This window comes from Aulonocara sp. 'chitande type north' Nkhata Bay, linkage group LG16, assembly GCF_057382095.1.
Source record: "Aulonocara sp. 'chitande type north' Nkhata Bay isolate Kocher_YH1m ecotype deep benthic linkage group LG16, A_spYH_male_GT1.1, whole genome shotgun sequence".
Taxonomy (NCBI): domain Eukaryota; kingdom Metazoa; phylum Chordata; class Actinopteri; order Cichliformes; family Cichlidae; genus Aulonocara; species Aulonocara sp. 'chitande type north' Nkhata Bay.
The window spans coordinates 26,053,501-26,071,845 of NC_141359.1; the positions used below are offsets into that span (position 1 = coordinate 26,053,501).

Genomic DNA, 18,345 nt, shown 5'->3' on the forward strand with positions numbered 1-18,345 from the left:
TAGAAATATCTCAAAAGTCTGTAAAAGAAATTCACAACCTTGAGATCAATTCAAATGGTGATGCCTTCTCTTTTTCTCTGCCACCACCTTCATCAGGCTCCTGTTCAGTAAATCTTTCTTCTTTTGATGTGACCTTTCTTCAGAGTCATCACAGGATATCTTGAAGGTTTAATAGATTTTTGGAAGTCTGGCGGCTATGCTTACATGTATTTGATGCCTCGAATGATGAAGCAGTACCTCTGTTTATTTCCCCCATAACCTATCAAAATTTTGGCAAAGTTTTCTTAATTTCGAGATGTAATCCACAAGACTACAGAGAGGTTTTCTAGCCTCGCCTGTAAAGTGTTCACTGAAACCTCTTATCATACCTTTGCTTTATTCCTGATTGGTAAATGTTAATATGCTAAAATGCTAAGATGGAAAATTAGTTGTATGAAATCGAGTGGTTAGCCTCAGCATGCTTCTGCTGGCTCTACTCTAAAATGCCCATTTTCATTTCACTTTGTTCAAGCTGGGCTTTGATGTCAAGATGCTATTATGACAGCTGTTAATCTGTTAAGTCTTAACTATCCAGCTGTTTTGTCCTTGCACTTTCTGAGTACAGTGTCTGACTGTTCTGAACTTTTCCAGCTTCTACGAATCTAACAGAAAATTCAGCTCAGTGCATAATAAGGACCATTTCCATCTCAAGTGGAATATCAGAGCTTTTTATCTTTCCAGCTAAAACAGCAGCTTCTTTTCTGACTGCTGGAGATGTGCTCTAACAATGCGAACAGTTAATTTTTTATTTATTTGGTGAAGGTAAGAAGCCCAAACTTTGGGGAGAGCAGAATTTGGCAGTGTCAAACTGGTTACAAACTAATTCATATGAAGAGCTATAGGCCAGATGATTGAATGACAACAGTGGGTGATTAACCATGCTAAGATGTCCTGTGTGTGTTGAAAACAGCTGTCAGACTTTTAAGGTATACAAGTCTTCATATTCAGTGTCATTTGATCCGTCCGGAGACCGCAGAGCAGAGGTTTGACTCCAGCAGTTTTAATGTCCCATCCTGTTTCTTTGAGGTTTAGGGCTAGACTTGGTTGCACTGTATTCATTATCTGAGAGGGTGTAATGGTGACGAAGTATGTGTTACTTTTTTCCAGTAAGTAAATATCAAAATATTTGAAAGAATTTAAATGTTAAAAATGAACAATATAGAGTCAATTTATACCAGATTATATAAAGACACTCATGGATAAACAAAAAAAACCCAACTTCATGAAAATCCTACATCAACCCTACAGTCTTGGATGGTTTTTTTTTTTCTTTTCTTAGCACCCTCAATAAACATTGTGCATTTGCCTGTCAGTGTATCTGTACAAGTTCTCATTTTTCTTATGTTGGTTTTGTGACTTAATGTTCTCCTAGTAGTGCCTTGATGAAGACTGTGTCAGTCACCACATTAGTAGTGATTCATTTTCTTAACTGCCAAGGACCACAGCTGGTGCAGTTGGAGCAGCGACTGTTTGTGCTGCGAGAACCCCCAAAAAGTCAAGGTTCCTGGATTCAGAGTTTACTAGTGGCTGCCTCACCACTTCTTGTTTGTAGACAATGTGCATACCGCCCATGAATAAATAGATTTTTTTAAAAATCCCGATTTTTGATTGTGTTATGACCGTGTAGTCTGTGGGATCAAACCTTCACTGTCCCTGGAGACATTGGCACCTTTTGTTGCTATGCAGCCTCAGCAGCAGAAACATGGCTGGCTGTAAATAACTTCTTTCATGCAGGTGAGTCCAGCTTTGAATGTACAGCAACGTCATTCACTGTTGATCAACTAAGTGTTTACTTTCTGCCTCACTAGGAGGGAGGTCAGAAGTGGCGTCTGTGCAGCCTAGTTTTTTTTTTTTTATTCTGTTTTTGCTTCTCTCATCCAGGGAGAGCAGTTGGAATGGCCACAAGATAGGCTGACGGTTGGATTACCAAACTCTCAAAACAGGCAACTGTCAGATCCTCGAGGGCACCACACTTGCAATTAGCTGAAGTACAATATTAATATTGGTGGGACCAGCGTAATTGTCATAGGCTGTATATAAAAGATGGGAGTTATCCACAGGACTGCAAACTCACATTTGAGAGCTTGAAAGAGCCTGAACAATGGTGGGCTAACGCTGCCTTGGCATCCACCTGGCAAAGCAGCTGTACACCAAAGTTTTAAAGGGTAAGTTATCAAAAACATAATAGTAATAATAAAATCACCCTTGTACTGTTGATACATGTAGATCAGATACCATTAATAGCTTTTTAAACAAGTTGTAAACGTACTTTAAGCTGTAAAGCTGCAGTGACTTACTTTCTACAGCAAGCTTGAGGTGCCCACGGGAGGAACTGCACTTAAGTGTGTACTATAAGTGTATACTGCAAAGGTGCACAGTAGATATTTCTATTATGAATGTTCCAAAAAAGTGCCACAAACCTGTTTAAGATATTGATTCTGATTCGCTGCGATGGTGTGGTGAAGCTGTGTTGGTATCCACCTGTCAGTCATAGCAATCATGACCCCTAATCCCTAATGCATCATTTTAAGGCTTAATGTCATTTTAACATGTTAACAGGCAGCTGCAAAGGAGAATAATCCTTGAGCAGTTTTTTTTTTTTAAATAAAGAGAAACATTGGCTTCCTTAGAGACCAAAACTGTTTTTGTAGCAGGCTGTAAACATGTTTTTAAAGTTGGGCTTTGTAACATGGGAAGTGACTGGCTTTTTGGGGTCAGCCTCCATTGGAGAAACTGAGGTTTTGGCATGTTGCATTGGCTCTATTTTTTAAGCCTGGAAGGCTGCCACTGTGCGTAAAGGGGCTCAGAGTACACATTCAAAGACACATTCATATGACATATTCGTTCCTTCTGCATTAACTGACATTAATTGCACTCAGGGAAGCACAGAGTGCTCATGTTCTCATGTGTTCATTAGGGAGCTCAGCAGCCTTGTTGTGGATTATTTATTAATAATGTATGGGTTGCAGATTGGCCAGATTGTGGCGTTGTAGTTAGTAATTTCCACTGATTACACTGTAAATAGTTTAAAATCTCTGCACATTTAATAAATAAGTGAGACCTCAGTGAGCAGAGGTAATTTCCATATCCCTTTGGCAGACAGGAGGTGGTGTTTCATTGGACCGACAGCAGTTAAATGGATGTGCGACGCACTTTCTCTCTGGCTCCCATTCACATGTCTTTATCAGAGGTCTGCAGCGCTAATCCTCTTAAAGTTCAGTCAACAGAGGCGGAGCAAACTGCGTTTCTCGATCGTTTACAGACGGAGACGTTTGTGGCGGGGGTGCATGGCCGACGGACTTTACCGCAATGTTTATTTGCTCTGTTTTCTGTAGAGTAGCTGTGTAAGCGGTGCGTCAGAGAGGGAGCAGATGCGGCTCTTACCATGACTCGTCCCGGGAAGCAGTGCTTTCAAGCGGCGTTGATTTTCCTGACTGTCGCCCAGCTGACTGCAGGTACACAGTCTCAGGGTGCAACATGATAATAAGCTGTGCCATTTGTTTTTTTTAAGGTTTTTAATGAGTTCTTAGACCGCCTACACTAACCCAATTAGTATAGTTGGCTTTTCAAAATCACACAAAACTTTATAGCAATAAAAAAAAAGAAGAAGAAGAATTTGTCTTTAAAGATATGATCAAAAGTGGAGCATTTCTTTTTCTTATTTTGCTGCTGTTAAAAAGGTCTGAAAGTAAAGTTACCGCCCACAAACAGCATGTGTGCGGTGGGGAAGTATGGGTGTTAAAAGACTGTAATTTCAAGCTGTCAGTAAGTAGGTTTGGCTAAAATATGTGGTCAGCTTTAGTACACATGCTGTGATATATCATTTCAAAGACCTTAAAGCATTTGCCTTGTAGCCTGTTTGTATCTAGGATTAAAACGTTTTGCTTAATATGAAATAGAAATATTAATTATTTGTTTTCTGTGATTGAATTCATACTACACCCCTGAAAGGATAGTTCATCATTCAAAAATAACCTGGAGCTACTCTCATAACTTGATAACTGAGGTAATAATTCAAGTGTCTCTAAAGGGATTTGCAACTTTTTCTTGTCATATGTTTTGCTTTTGAACTACTTGTTGCCCAAAACTACATATTTGCTGAAAACTGGGCTGCAGAAAATCCTAAATTGAAGGCATTACAATTTTCTTTTATTCTACAGACCAAACAGTTCATTATGGAAATAGATGTCAGGTTAACTGATGAAAACAATCCATAGTTTCCACCCACATTCATGCTGCATCTTGAAGTGCTGTAACATTGCATTTGATATTGATGAAATACATTAAGAATTGGAGAATCTGCAGCCACTTAACTCCAGAGCTGGAAAACAGAACAGATGCTACTTCATAAACACAGCCTGGCTTGTTTGGCTGCTGGTGGGCTCAGGTACACAGAAAGACATAAACTCCAACTTAGAAAAACTGTGTTAGACTGCAGTGCATGTTTTACTACATTTCCAGTGGGGCAAGTAGATGGTGGGTTGAACTGGATGAAAACTATTGTTTGGCAAACTTTGTATGTCAGATCTTTGTCTAACGCATTTTGTTGAAAATAATTAAAAAGCACAAGTTTTTTCATCTGACATTCTCTGACTTAAGGTAAAAGGTTACAGGTGACTTAAGGTAAGTTGTACTAGTTGCACTCTCTTAGTCACTCTGGGTCACCTTTAGCTATGTAATAGCTTAATTTCTAATGCAATGATTAAGTGAAACTTTTAAAAACAACCAGTTATTGCTTAATTGCGCTAAATGCCTCTTATTGCTTAATGCCTCCAAATTATTCTACAAGCCTCAGTGCTATTCTTCTAGACACTGGAATTCAATCCGAATAATTGAGCTACTTTAAAGGTTAACAAGGCTCATTAAATGCAGATTTAAGTAAAGCCAGAAAAATAACAAAGTAAAAATGTCTCTCTTTCTACATTCTTTGCAGTGAACGTATTCCTTATTTGAGTAATAAATGGGTGATTTTCTAGTGTGGCAGATATTCCCTGTTTCCTGTAATTGTAAACACTTTCTCTGTTATATTAGTGCAGATATTAGTTAAAAGGGACTCATCGAGTTTGGTCCACAGTTATAACAAGACTTCACAACACTGCAAATAACAGTATTATACTCCCCAACACAGAGAGAGAATTAATTTGTAACTGACTCTGGTGATGCCTGAGGAAATGAGTAATTATTCTTTCAGGATTGAGGGGTGCTGCAGGGCTATCCAAACTTGTTAGTTTATGGAGAATGATTTATAAATGTGAACAGCATGTGCAAAGTTTGCGCAATATTTCATTTAAAAGAGTACTCATTACTGTCACTGCTCAGATTCAGCTTCCCCTTCTAGGGTTTGTCACAAAACAAGCTCTAAAAGCTGCAAACAGTCATTTCAAAACGGATTCAAAGCAAAGATCCACTTCCAAACTGAATGGATGTGGAATCAACTTTGATTCATTGTTGGTTTTCTTTTCACAGCTTTTTAAATGTGCACGCAGAGGCTATGGGGTAATATGAAGTTCCTGAAACAGAGAGAATTAAATATAGATTTGAAATGTAGTTATATATCATCATAAGATGGGGATTTAGAAAGAGGGCAAATGGTTAGACAAGTTTCCTGTTAAACTATTGTTAGATTACGTGAGGTTTCACAGTCCCATTTATTGTAAGAAGTTTAGATTTTTGTTTCTGCTAATTTGATAAATTAAGCCAATAAAAATGTTTTTACTTAGAAGTTTTTGCGCCTTTTATAAACTCTCAACAAGATTTTGAACATGTATATTTTGGAAAAATAGTTTTGCCATTTAAGATGCACGATCCCCAAATCAAGTCTTCGGTCTCCATCAGTGTTATACAAGTGATTAAATACACACACCAGTGCTCAGACGTTCATCAGCTTTAAGAAAGGAAACTCTCGCCGCACCTCGGTGTATTTTAACTTAATTGTCCTTGAACAGGTTGTTACCAAGCAACCCCAGCTATGCCATAAAAAGGCAAAAAGTAATCTCATAGTCTTCACCTGAACTTTTTTTGTGCTGATTTTGTCAGCAGGTCTCTCATCAAGACGAGCTTTACAAAAACCTTTAAAAGAGAAGATTGGTCATATTTCTAACTGTCAATCATTCCCATTTAAAGACCAAAAGGATGAAGAGTTATTGCTGCTCAGTTGTCCACTGGAGATTATGTTCTGTCAGTATAATGAAGATCAAATTTATGTCTTCGTTCCTTCACAGTTTATCCGTTTAGAGTGTTTTGTTGTGAGTTTGGGGCTGGCTGGAGAGATGTCTGCCTGCTCTTAAATTCAGTAAATCAGGTGACACGTGGTCTCTAAGTGCTTTATTTTTCTTTGCTGCTAAAAAAAAAAGAGAAATGTCTCTTTTGGGGTAAAAAAAAAATGTCCATGAGCACTTTCATGCGGGAGATATTTCCTTTCTTCCGAACTACACCTGCAATCCCTGTCACTCTGCAGAAGGATTCATGTACTCGTGATGAGAGCATTATGGGATGTAAACATTAATGATGTCTTCTCTCAGCAGAGCTATAATTAGCTAGCTGCGCGCTTGTTTTAGTGGTTGTAGACTGTGGGAAGAAAATAGTTGTTACATGACACTGGTCAAAGCAAGATTTGTGGTTGTATTTCTTTTTCTTGTTCTGGAAAAAGAGACATCAGTTCTCTGTTTGTTTTTGGCACCTTAGTCACCACAAGGTGAGTGGCATTTTGTTCCATTATAGTCAGAGAGAAGCCAGACATTACAGCCAGCATGTCCAAAACTGGGCAGCTCGCATCAAAACCACCTAAATGAACAGCACAGCAGGCTGGAGGAAAAATATACTCTAATTGAATTTTTCAAAAACTTCTCCTTTGAGACCGTACACCGCTGTTTACTGTGGGCTGAAATTTTTTTCACTTTAATGGTTAGGCTACAAGATGTTGAAAATAAAGATTATGTTTATAAAGATATTATTTTGTTATGTAATGATATTTGTTTAAATCCCCTTTTCATACTTTGGCTCTTCCAGATTTTAGGTACCATATAACCTCTGTGTGACATGCATATTGTAAGTCAGATTTACTTATAAGGCATTCATAGTTCATGGGAACTGAGCCAAGTGAGCAATGTGGTTCCAGATTTAGTACAAAATGCAGAGTCAATAAAAATTGATCAGCTTTCCAGGAGATTCGCGAGGGAGCAGAAAAAAACAAGAGTCTGGAATAAACAGGGATTGATTTCTGATATCACTACGTATCAATGAATTTATGATTTATACGATTTTTTAAAAAAGCACACAACAAAAAAAAAACATAAAAATACAGCTGATTAATCTCATTTCTTAACATTTTGCTTCCAGTGAGCCAGACTTTATTGTATTTTTAGAAAACTGGTCTCCAGGTTTGGACATTGGATGCTTTTTCACTTGTTTTCCATCCAGTCCTGTATCCAAACATTTTCAGAATTTGTTTTTGTTTGTTTTTTACATTGATCTATGTTTAAGTATAAAAAGGCGACTAAGTGAAGGAACTAGTGTTTATCCAGGCCATTATAACAGACAACTTTGAATCTTTAGGCCTTTTGTTTCTAAGAGCATGTCAAAAAGAAATTATTCCCATTTATTTAGTTGAACGTACAAAAACAGCATAAAGTATTTTTTGCACCAACAAGGTGAATTCCAAAGAGTTATCAGCAGAAGACTTGGCACAGCATGGTATTCAGAGGGCCCTTAGAAATTCTGTAAAAACTGGATAAGTGGAGGACAAATGAAGAAATGTCAGGGATAAAAATATCTACAGTAGATGGACAGTATCTGAAATTCATATCCTAAAGAAATAGGAAAAAAAAATCCAGCTAAGACCTGACGCAGAACCTGCGAGATGCATCTGGTCCTTCAGTTGATCCGTCTGCTGTCCACTGCAGAGTCATCAGAAAAGGTCTCAGTGGCTGTAAAGAAGCCATTCTGACAACAGGTCTTATGGCGTGGTGGATCCAAATTAAGGCAGTGAAGAATGACTTAAGATTATTACAGAGTACAGTAAGTAAAATAATTACTGCATACATACAGCAGTCATGACTGGAAACTGATTTAAGGTATTGTCACTTATCTGTTGATAATTATATTTCAGGATCAGCCATCAGTGTCTATAAAAAAATGTATGAATGGGTGATACTTGTTACAAAATATTACAATTTACAAGATAAGGCTGTGGAGACCTTTAGCTTGAAAACTGAAGGCGCCATAAAAAACATTGCACACAATTAAATAATTAGCAATTTTTAAAGCTATTTGTTTTTCTTCCTTGTGAGCAGGCAGTGCACTCTTGCTTATCAGACACTGCTTATGGAACAAAGCATGACAACAGCTCCAAGTAGAACACAAGATTATGTGGGTGTTAAACTAAGAGGCATTAATCTGGTTCCTCCACCTCCATCCATTAAGAGCATAGATGTCATTGTGTAACAGGAGCATCCTGCTACTAAAGAGTTAAAAACCACTGTTCACGCGAGTCAGTATATTGTCCTCCCCCCAGCCCCCCTCAGTCACTCACAGATAAATGAAGTACAGTGAATGCTGTCAGCTGTAAAGTGTCTGAAGACAAAAATCACCAAATCTCAATGTCTTTCAGGTTTGAAGTGTGTGTGCCAGCTGTGTGCCAACAACACCTGTGAGACAGCAGCAGACGGCGCTTGCTGGAACTCTGTGATGCTGATCGATGGGAAGGAGGAGGCAGTGAAGTCCTGCCTGTCCCCCTCTGAGATGAAAGGCCAGGTCTTCTGCTACAGCTCCAGAAATGTCTCCAAAAGGAACTGTTGCTTCACTGACTTCTGCAACAACGAGACCCTGCACCTATACCCAGGTACAGCCCACACGATGCTAATAACCTGAGGCCGCTGTGTCTATTTGCCTCTACTATTTTTTGGTTGTGTTTTGAAGCAGAAATAATACAGAGTTATATATAAACAGTGCACAGTGTGGTAATGCAGCAGTATGTGGCGAGACCACCTGGCCAGCTGGGGCCTCTCTGTGTGCAGTTTGCATGTGCGCTTGTGCGGGTTTACTCCAGATACTCTGGCTTCCTCCCAGTCTCCAAAGATATGTATGTTAGTTAGCCTGTCGTTCTAAATTAGCAGTGGGTATGACTGTAAATGCTTGTCTGTATGTTTGGGTTAGACCTGCAATGGGCTACTTGTCCAGAGTGTACTCTGCCCTACATAAGCTGTGATAGCAGATACAAAAATGAATAGATTTATATATAAACAGTTTGCGGATATTGTAAAAATGAAATACAGGAAAAATGCATTCAGCCCCTCAGACAGTCTTTTAATGTTCCACTGCTTCAGTAGCATACACTCAGCGGCAACACCAACTCAATCTGTGTGGGATTTCCCACTCATTCTGGTCCCGGCTAGACGAGGTGGATGCTGATCCTCCTAGATCCTGTGACATAACAAATCTGGCAGAGGCTATGGGACGTCAGTTAGTGATCCTCCCCCTCCCTCGCCTGATTTATAAATAAATACTTTGTCAGGCATGTAGTCCCAAAAGCCTCTCATGGGTCTGCCGGGTGGAAGTTGGGCTTAATGCAGAGAAGGATTACTCACACCTTTGTATATGCAGCTGGCTAAAAAAATTACTGAAATGGTTTATTTATTAAAAATACTGCAGATTATCAGTTGATTTCCTAATGGATTCATTTACTGATTGTTTCCAATTTGCAAGCAGAAAGGTATAGATGGTCAGTGAGAAACAAAACAAATATATGATCATATTCATATGTTTGGTGCTGAAGTGTCTGATGCTGCAGATTTTTAATGAGAGTGGTTGGGGCAGTGCCCCGAGGCCATGATGGTGCTGACTGTGAATGAGGACAGCGCAATCAATCTGTTCCACTGCTTTGCTACATATCAGCTCATCCGTTTAGCTGTGGATTTCTTTTTTATACATAAAGAATTCATGACCTCGCTTTGACTTCCATGCATTTCTATACTCAGACATTTAAGTGCTAGGTAGTGTTTAGTGGTTTGTGTAGCTGTACAATTTGATTTACTTTAGAGTTTTTCAACACACGGGAAGGGATACTTTAAGTGTTCCTTTGTACCTAATTTCCAAACTCCTCTTAGCTGTAGTAAACAGTTTAAAAGCAGATATGAGCTTTGAGATGACCCCAATCACCTAAGAGGGAAGAAAAGAGTGTGTAGAAGGTCTTATAAGCCAGAGGAGAGAGTAAGGTCTTGTTTTGCACCATATCTGCTGAGCACCAGTTGGACACATGGCAGGATCTGTATTTAGGTAAAAGGCTAAAGATGTCTTAAGAAACTGTGGTTTAGTTCACAATGTGTTGCTTTGCACATTGGGCCATCTGCAGATGTTGCACATTTTAGGATCACTTGGTGAGGACATTTCATCCTTTGGGGACTTGGGTTTTTTTCAAACCTTTATTTTTTTTATTACAGTACCCACATGTGCACATATATGTTGAAAGAGTTAGTTGTAGCTCCTGCAATCTTGAAGTTGGCCAAATAATCGTTACAGAATTCTCCCTCTTTATTTCCCCAGACCAAACAAAATTAGCACTAGGTCATGGTAGTAATGCAGCACTGACAGCACATTATTTTGCCAGCATGTCTCTAAATCTCATATTATCACAGCGCCCACCCGCTCACCTGTTTTTGTTTGTGTCCAGGTTTTCCTCTGGCCACCCACAGACAGAATGAAGGTCAGGGACAGAAACGTCAAGTTATTTTGTTTTGCCAAGCCCAGATCTTTATTTGCGAGGTCTGACGGTGCACCTGTTGCTGATTAGTTCACTGCACGTATTTTTTGAGGAGTGAAAGCTTGCTGGCACCAAAAGATTCAATATCTTTATTCCTTTTTGATTAATGACACTTACAGGCAGTGATGAAAATTTTCAGACACGCTGGAAAAACAAGAAAACATTGCATCTGCCAAACGTTCAATTTCCACCTCTCTAAAGTTTAGGGCTGCAGAATAAGTGGTGTTTTAATTTTGCTGAGCTTTTCTAAAAGTCTGAAAAAGCTGACTCATCTATGCTAGCTGGAGTTTTATGTAACACCTGATGTGTTGAGTTGTGCTAATTGCCCCCTATGCTGTTGCTTGCCATGTTTTCTAGTAACCACCAGGGTGTGCAGCAGACACAGCAGGGACCTTAGACCCATTAAACACAGTTTCAAATCTTACCCCATTCTACATTCTACTGATTATTGAACCAAAAAAAGTACTAGGAATGTTAGAAAAGGACTACACGCTAATAATATTGGCTATGTTGTTGTTCAGAGAGGCCTTCAGAAGAACCCGGCTGGAGCAGGCTGCAGCTCATCGTGGTGATCCTGGTGCCCTCCTGCTTGCTGTGTGTAGGGATCCTGCTAGGCGTCTTTGTTGTGCAGGGCCACCGTTGTGCCTACAGGCGATCCCACAAGCAGGACCCGGAGGAGCCTCTGGATGATCAGTTGCTAATGTCACCTGACAGAAGTCTCAAAGATCTGATATATGACATGAGCACTTCTGGTTCAGGATCAGGTGAGAGAACTGCTTGAACTTGTCACATGGTTACTGACACGATGGCCCGGATTGTGACCATTGTGGTACAAGTATAATCCAGTAATTGCACACATTTTGTTGATCCCTCCAGCTATGATCTGCTGAGACAAAACCACTGCTCTTCTCTTCCCGTCTGCATCTTGCAGGGCTGCCACTGCTGGTCCAGCGAACCATAGCTCGAACCATCGTCCTGCAGGAGACCATCGGAAAAGGTCGATACGGCGAGGTGTGGCGCGGCAAGTGGAGGGGCGAGGACGTGGCAGTTAAGATCTTCTCTTCCAGGGACGAGCGCTCGTGGTTCCGTGAAGCTGAGATCTATCAGACTGTCATGCTCAGGCACGAAAACATCCTGGGCTTTATTGCTGCTGATAACAAAGGTCTTACAACTAGGCACTAAATACAAATGTATTCACAAATTAAGCTATGAAATAAATTCGCCAACATATAACGTTGTCATTCGCTGCCTTTTTGCAGATAACGGCTCATGGACTCAGCTCTGGTTGGTGTCAGAGTACCATGAGCACGGCTCCCTGTATGATTACCTGAACAGGCACACGGTCTCAGTGGAAGGCATGATTATTCTTGCTCTGTCCATAGCCAGTGGGCTGGCACATCTCCACATGGAAATCATTGGCACACAGGGTATGAATGTACTTAGTAAATAAAGAACTTGAATTCTAGGACAGTGAAGTCACATCAGAGAAGCTCAAAGGGTGCTCTATTTCCTTTAATATATATATATCCTTTAATCTTATTAAAAGGAGCAAATGTATTTTGGCCATGTGCTTCCTATATCTCAATGCGATATCTTTATATATTAAAACCTGAAGAAAAAATTTCCATTGACTGACCATTAATTTGCTAATCAACTCAGTGCTACAGTGTAACCACAAGGCAAACCCTGCTGTGATATGATAAGGTGACATTTTATGACATTAAGGCTGGAAAATGATCCTCAATTTTATCCATCTCTAAAAGACCCAAAATATTTGCTGTAATATAAAGAACATTTTTGGGGCTTCCAGAATAACCTTAATTGTTACTTTCTTGCTTCTAGGGAAGCCAGCCATTGCTCACAGAGACCTAAAATCTAAAAATGTCTTAGTGAAGAAGAACGGGACGGCGGTGATTGCAGATTTGGGTTTGGCCGTGAAACTCGACTCCAGCACAAACACCATAGACATACCATCCAACCACAGAGTGGGAACTAAGAGGTTGGATTTATGTCACAATACAAAAAACACACACAAAACAGAAATGTGAAATTAAACTGAAGTGCCTTTAAACCGAAATCACTTCCATGTTCTTTAAATATTATTGGTGATTTTGAGTTGTTCTCTCATGTCGGTGTGTTTTAAAGTAATACTATTAATTGGCCCTTAAACATTAAGAGGAAGCCAGCATCTTTGGTTTTGGTTTCAGCAAGAAAAGCAGAACCCACAGTAACAAATAAGGCCCTCCAGGTGTCATGCTGGAATAACTGGCCTTGTTTATTTAGAGAGTAATATTAGCCGTGTATGTACACATTGCACAAGGGGTTTCTGGCACAGCTTCACCTATTTCCAAGATGCATGGAGGAAAGGACAAAGTTTAAAGAGGTCAAAAGTGCAGGAACACATGTGTAGAACAGCTTTCCCCCCCGATTGATGCATAAATAATACTCTTTATAGAGGAGACATCATCATGTAGTGTCTGTGCACACAGTTCACACAGCCCGTTTGAGAAAAATGCTGAGTAAAAGTCATGAAATCTCAATTTATTTGGTGTGAGAGAACAAACAGCAGTGATGCAACTGTAAACAGTACAAAAACAAATGTATTTATTTAGCAGCAGTCCATTCTCAAGCATTTAGGCTTTGGCGACTCCTAGTGGTTGTGGACTTGTTTTTGGTCAGTCTATAAGGCTTGAGTAAGTGCTGTGTTTTCTTTTAAAGATGATATATTATTTGTCCTTTTAAAAAGTGATAACCATTCCTACAAGAGCAGCACTTGAATCTTTGCTGTCTTCAGCAATGAAGACGGATGCATGTCCTGCAGCTTATATGTTCTGCTGGTTTTGACGAGGGTGATGTGACCTGTGGTTTCACATTTTTAGAATTTGGGTGAGAAAGTTTTGAACCCAACCCACACAAACAAATTCGTTAAAGTATATACTGCAAGAGGTACTGGGCTTTTTATTTCATTAGACAGTAATCATTCTGTCCTCTGCAGGTACATGGCTCCAGAAATCCTGGATGAGACAATCAATATAAACACATTTGAGTCGTTTAAGCGGGCGGATATCTATTCATTAGGCCTGGTGTTCTGGGAACTGGCCAGAAGATGCTCCGATAGGGGTATTTCAAACTACGCACACACACATACACTCTACCACAAGTTTCATGCAAATTTCCAAAACAATACTTTTATTTTGGGAGCGACTGTGAGAGACTTGCTTTGCATAATACACAGTTGAAAAAAATCTTATACTGACTCTCAGTGCAGGCTGTCTGAAATGAGCGGCCATATTAACGTCATTAACTAAGGCCTGAACTTGTGGCTCGCAAGTATTACTTGCACATACGCTGCCATATTATAGCATTACACTGAGTATCACCACAGTATGTAATCATAGAAAAAAGGAAAAGCATGCACTGCTTCAAGAAGAGTGCATACATGAAACTGTAAAAAAACCCCAGACAATAAACAAAATGCTTTTTTGTTTTTTGCATTTTCACAGGACTTCATGAGGATTTTCAGCTGCCTTATTATGACATGGTGCCTTCAGATCCATCCATTGAGGACATGAGGAAAGTGGTTTGCGATCAGAAGCTCAGACCCAGCATTCCCAATCAGTGGCAGAGCTGTGAGGTGAGACAGAAATCTGATGTGTCGTTATGTGAGATAGCTGTCAAAGAGCCGGTGTCATGGTGACATAAAGCACGATTAGTCACAGTTTAGCACCAAACCGAGCATCAGTGAACCAACAGCCTCTAACCACATAGGAAAATTTACAGTGTCACATATGAAATAGCTGTATCAAAGCATGAGCATGTTTAAAACTAAACAAATTACATGCTAAAAACAAACTTTTGTGTGTGCTCCTGACAGTATTAAACTTTGTCAACTTCATTTATATATAGTTTGGGAAAAAGCCTTTATTTCTTACTTTTTTAGCATATTTTTTACACTTACATGTTTTAGATCATCAAAAAAAATTAATATTAGACAACAATAACCCAAGTAATAGCAATAGCTTTCTCGATTTGTGGATAACAGCTCGCACCTTGATTTTCTGGAGTCTTAATGTCTTAGAAATGGTTTTATAGCTGTTTCCAGAGTGATCGATGTCACAGTGACGAGCAAATGATGTCAGGAGATCTGAAATATGCTTTAGTGTGAACCGAGAAATGCAGTAAGATAATCTAGGGGATCTTAAAGCATGTATATGACTGTGTCTAGATTTTATCTAGATAAAACTGAGCAGACCTTACTGAGTCTTGTAAGCTGCAAACCAAGCTGCACAACTGAGGTGACATGCTTATTTAAGCTGAGGTGGCTGTCAAAGATTAGTCTGTTGTCCCAACTTTATACATAAGGAGCTCATGTAACAGCTATTGAGGTTATAGGTAATAGCTATCACCCTCCATGCTTGATGCACTGTGGCCACAAACTACTACCTCAGTCTTATCCATAGGTCAATAAATTTACCATAATTTTTCCTGTGTACAACGCATCATGACATCACAAGTTTTGCCAGTTTGAGGGAGATTTCTTTATTCTACCAGGAAGGGAGGGAGTATATTATGTCATTTGTCTGTTTGCTAGCAGTCTAATGTCAACAGTTTTCAATGTATCATTTTAAAATTTTGTGTGATATTAGATACCAATAACAACTCGAGCTGATTTCATTTTGGGGAAAATCGGGTCAAGGTCAAGGCACCAAATTTCAAACTCAGTAAGAGCTTTTTATTACCCACAATTTTTATGGCTCGTCTTCAAACTTTCAAACAATATGCTAGGCCTTGGAGGACACGAGTACCATGATTGGCTAAGCATTTGACCTCGATAGGCTGATGTCAGCATGATGTAATAAAAAAACATCAAAGTTGTAGTATAGCCCTTGCCTTTCAGGGGGAGTTGCACTTTAGTGGACACTGTTCACTATCGTCACAGATATCATCAGACAACTCGGTGATTCAAATATATACATATTACAGCCATATGAAAGTGGAAATTCTCTTAAAGCTTTTTAAAATGTACAGAAAACTTGATATTTAAGAAGTCAGGACGGCACTGGAGGGATGACACACATAGCAGTGGTTATCTTCAAGGCCTCGGGTAATGGGCTAAAAGTGATTGACAGAACAGGGTGAGGTCTGAGACTTCTTTGTCTCAGATCTCATTTCTTGTTAAACCACTTCCCGACAGAAGAGAATTGGGCGTTATTCTGACACACCACTGTATTCAATTTTAGCTACCAAAAACTATTACTACCACTGCAAAGGCTGCAAAGATATTTCTACAGAGTCAATCAAAGAGGTTGGATTGCATGTTTAGTTACCGGTGAAACTGTTCAGATCAGATGTTTGATATTTGTTATTCCAGTACACACTGGAGCCTGACCTGTGATTTTCCGGGTTTTGTAACTTATAACGTCATCTCATCTCGTTGCTACACCAGGCTCTGCGTGTGATGGGCAAGCTGATGAGGGAGTGCTGGTACGCCAACTCTGCTGCGCGACTGACTGCTCTGCGAGTCAAGAAAACCTTGTCTCAGCTATCCGTTATCAAGGACATCAAAGAATAGTTAGATTTGTTGCTCTGCAGATCGGCACTGGTGCTGGCGCTGGTGTAAAATAACTGACCTCTCTTACTGCCCGAGACGGCCCCCACACCGTCGGAGAGCTTCATCGTGTCGTCGTTGGTGCCAAAGTATTGTAGGAGTCATTTTTTAAAGCTTTGCACTTAGACACCTTGTGAAGCAACATTTTAACCAAACAGCTAAACTCTTGGTAGGAAGAGCCATTATAAATAAGTCGTGTTTGATGTATAAATAGATTATTTTGCTACCTCAGTATCATAAGTGCCCAAAGCTTGAAGTTGCACATTGATATTTGTGCCATATCTTGTAGCCAATACAGTATTGCTGGGTAGTTAATGTGCTAAATGACAATCTTGTAGGATACTGGATTTAAACGAAACAAAACAGCTGGTTTGACTGTTTTTTAATGACAGACACACATACAGATTTTCCCTGTTAATCAGAAGTGCTTCTGCTTGACCGGCACTCATGTACACAAAGCACTAAGCTTACAAGTAAAAGATCATCTTTAGCTCAATGCATCCAAGGTTTGCTAATGAAAAATTAACTCACAGGAATTGGATAATTAAGGGTGTTATAAGCAGAAGAAATGTAATGGAGTGATGAACTTTTCATCCACTGGTGCCAATGGTCACTACATGAAAAGGGTATTTCAGCATATAGAGTGCAACTTGAACTAATGAAAGTTTATCCCGACAAAGAAATATTTCTGACATTGTTTGATTAACCATAAAAATCACTACAAATACATATTTTTAATATAAAGATAAGAAAATCTATGAATGTCTATTCTATTCTTTTTCTAAAAAAAGCTTTCTGCTGCTGAACAAAAACGAGCAATTATCCGATAAATGTAAAATAAAACATCTAAACAAAAGCCTATATATAATTCAAATCCATTGTTTTTATATAAACCTGACTTATTTTTGCATTAGGTGAAAAAGAAATTGGCAAAAAAAGCTGCCGAAGGTGCAAACGTAGCGCAACATGCTGCTGATTACTTTTACATACCACATAAGGGGAGCACAGTTTGAATATGGGTTCACATTAGCATCACTAGCACCACTGACTAACATGGCCTACAGAGCCTCGACATAAACAGGCTTAGAGGAAGTGCAGAAATCTGAATCTGCACACGATTTGTGCACACATGTGTAGGTGTGCTTGCATGTGTGTTTGAAATCATGCAAAGTGACTCCTTATTTAAAGCTGTGGATTGAAATAATCTGAACAATCGGTGTAGTGATTGTGAAACTGTGAAACATAACAAATATACACTGAGGCTTTTCATTCACATCCTGTCCATATGTTCATGTTTTTAGTTTCAGAGACAAGTGACATACTTCAATATCTGTGCTTGGTATCAGTGTTCGCCTATTTTGCAGTATGAAAGCACTTATTGTCAGAATGACTGAATAACATGTAGTATCAGCAGTGTTGCCTCTGAAAATAAGCTATGTACAGTAGCCTGTTGCTCTCTTGGCAAAATGTGCAAGTCTTCAGTTTTTATTTCTGTAAAACTATAAGGTACTTTTTTCTATAATTACTGAAAATTAGAATGTTATTATTATTTATATGTTCTGTATTGTGTCTTATCTGCTTCTCTATGAAGACACAAAAAGGGACAGAAAGCAGATAGCAAAGCATATCACCGTGTGCAATTTCTGGTTTCTGATCTCACATATAATATAGAATTTTAAACAAAGTAAGACCTACTTTTGATTTTAAGCCCGCCATCATTTAAATATACATGTTTGATGTATCGAAAACTGTTTTGTGTTACTTCCTCATACTGCATTGTGTCGTCTCTTTTTGCACTATTTATTATCCATATAAAATGTGATGTCAGTGGGTAAATAAACTTTTTCACTGACTGAGCATCATTCATGACTTTGACAGAAAGATGGGATGTTTTGCTCTCCCTACATTTCAAGGGTAATTTTGTAAGAAATGACTGTGCAGG

The 18,345-nt window shown here is 39.2% G+C and overlaps 1 protein-coding gene across 1 annotated transcript; it reads left to right on the top strand.

The window, feature by feature from the left end:
* Positions 1-3,245: 3,245 nt before the first annotated feature.
* acvr1c (activin A receptor type 1C) lies at positions 3,246-18,255 on the top strand. The gene is made up of 9 exons (XM_086265805.1): positions 3,246-3,494; positions 8,648-8,878; positions 11,317-11,559; positions 11,727-11,957; positions 12,055-12,222; positions 12,638-12,794; positions 13,791-13,915; positions 14,299-14,429; positions 16,242-18,255. Exons 1-9 carry the CDS (start codon positions 3,425-3,427, stop codon positions 16,365-16,367), a joined length of 1,482 nt encoding a protein of 493 aa, XP_086121931.1. The 5' UTR covers positions 3,246-3,424; the 3' UTR covers positions 16,368-18,255.
* The last annotated feature ends 90 nt before the right edge of the window (positions 18,256-18,345 follow it).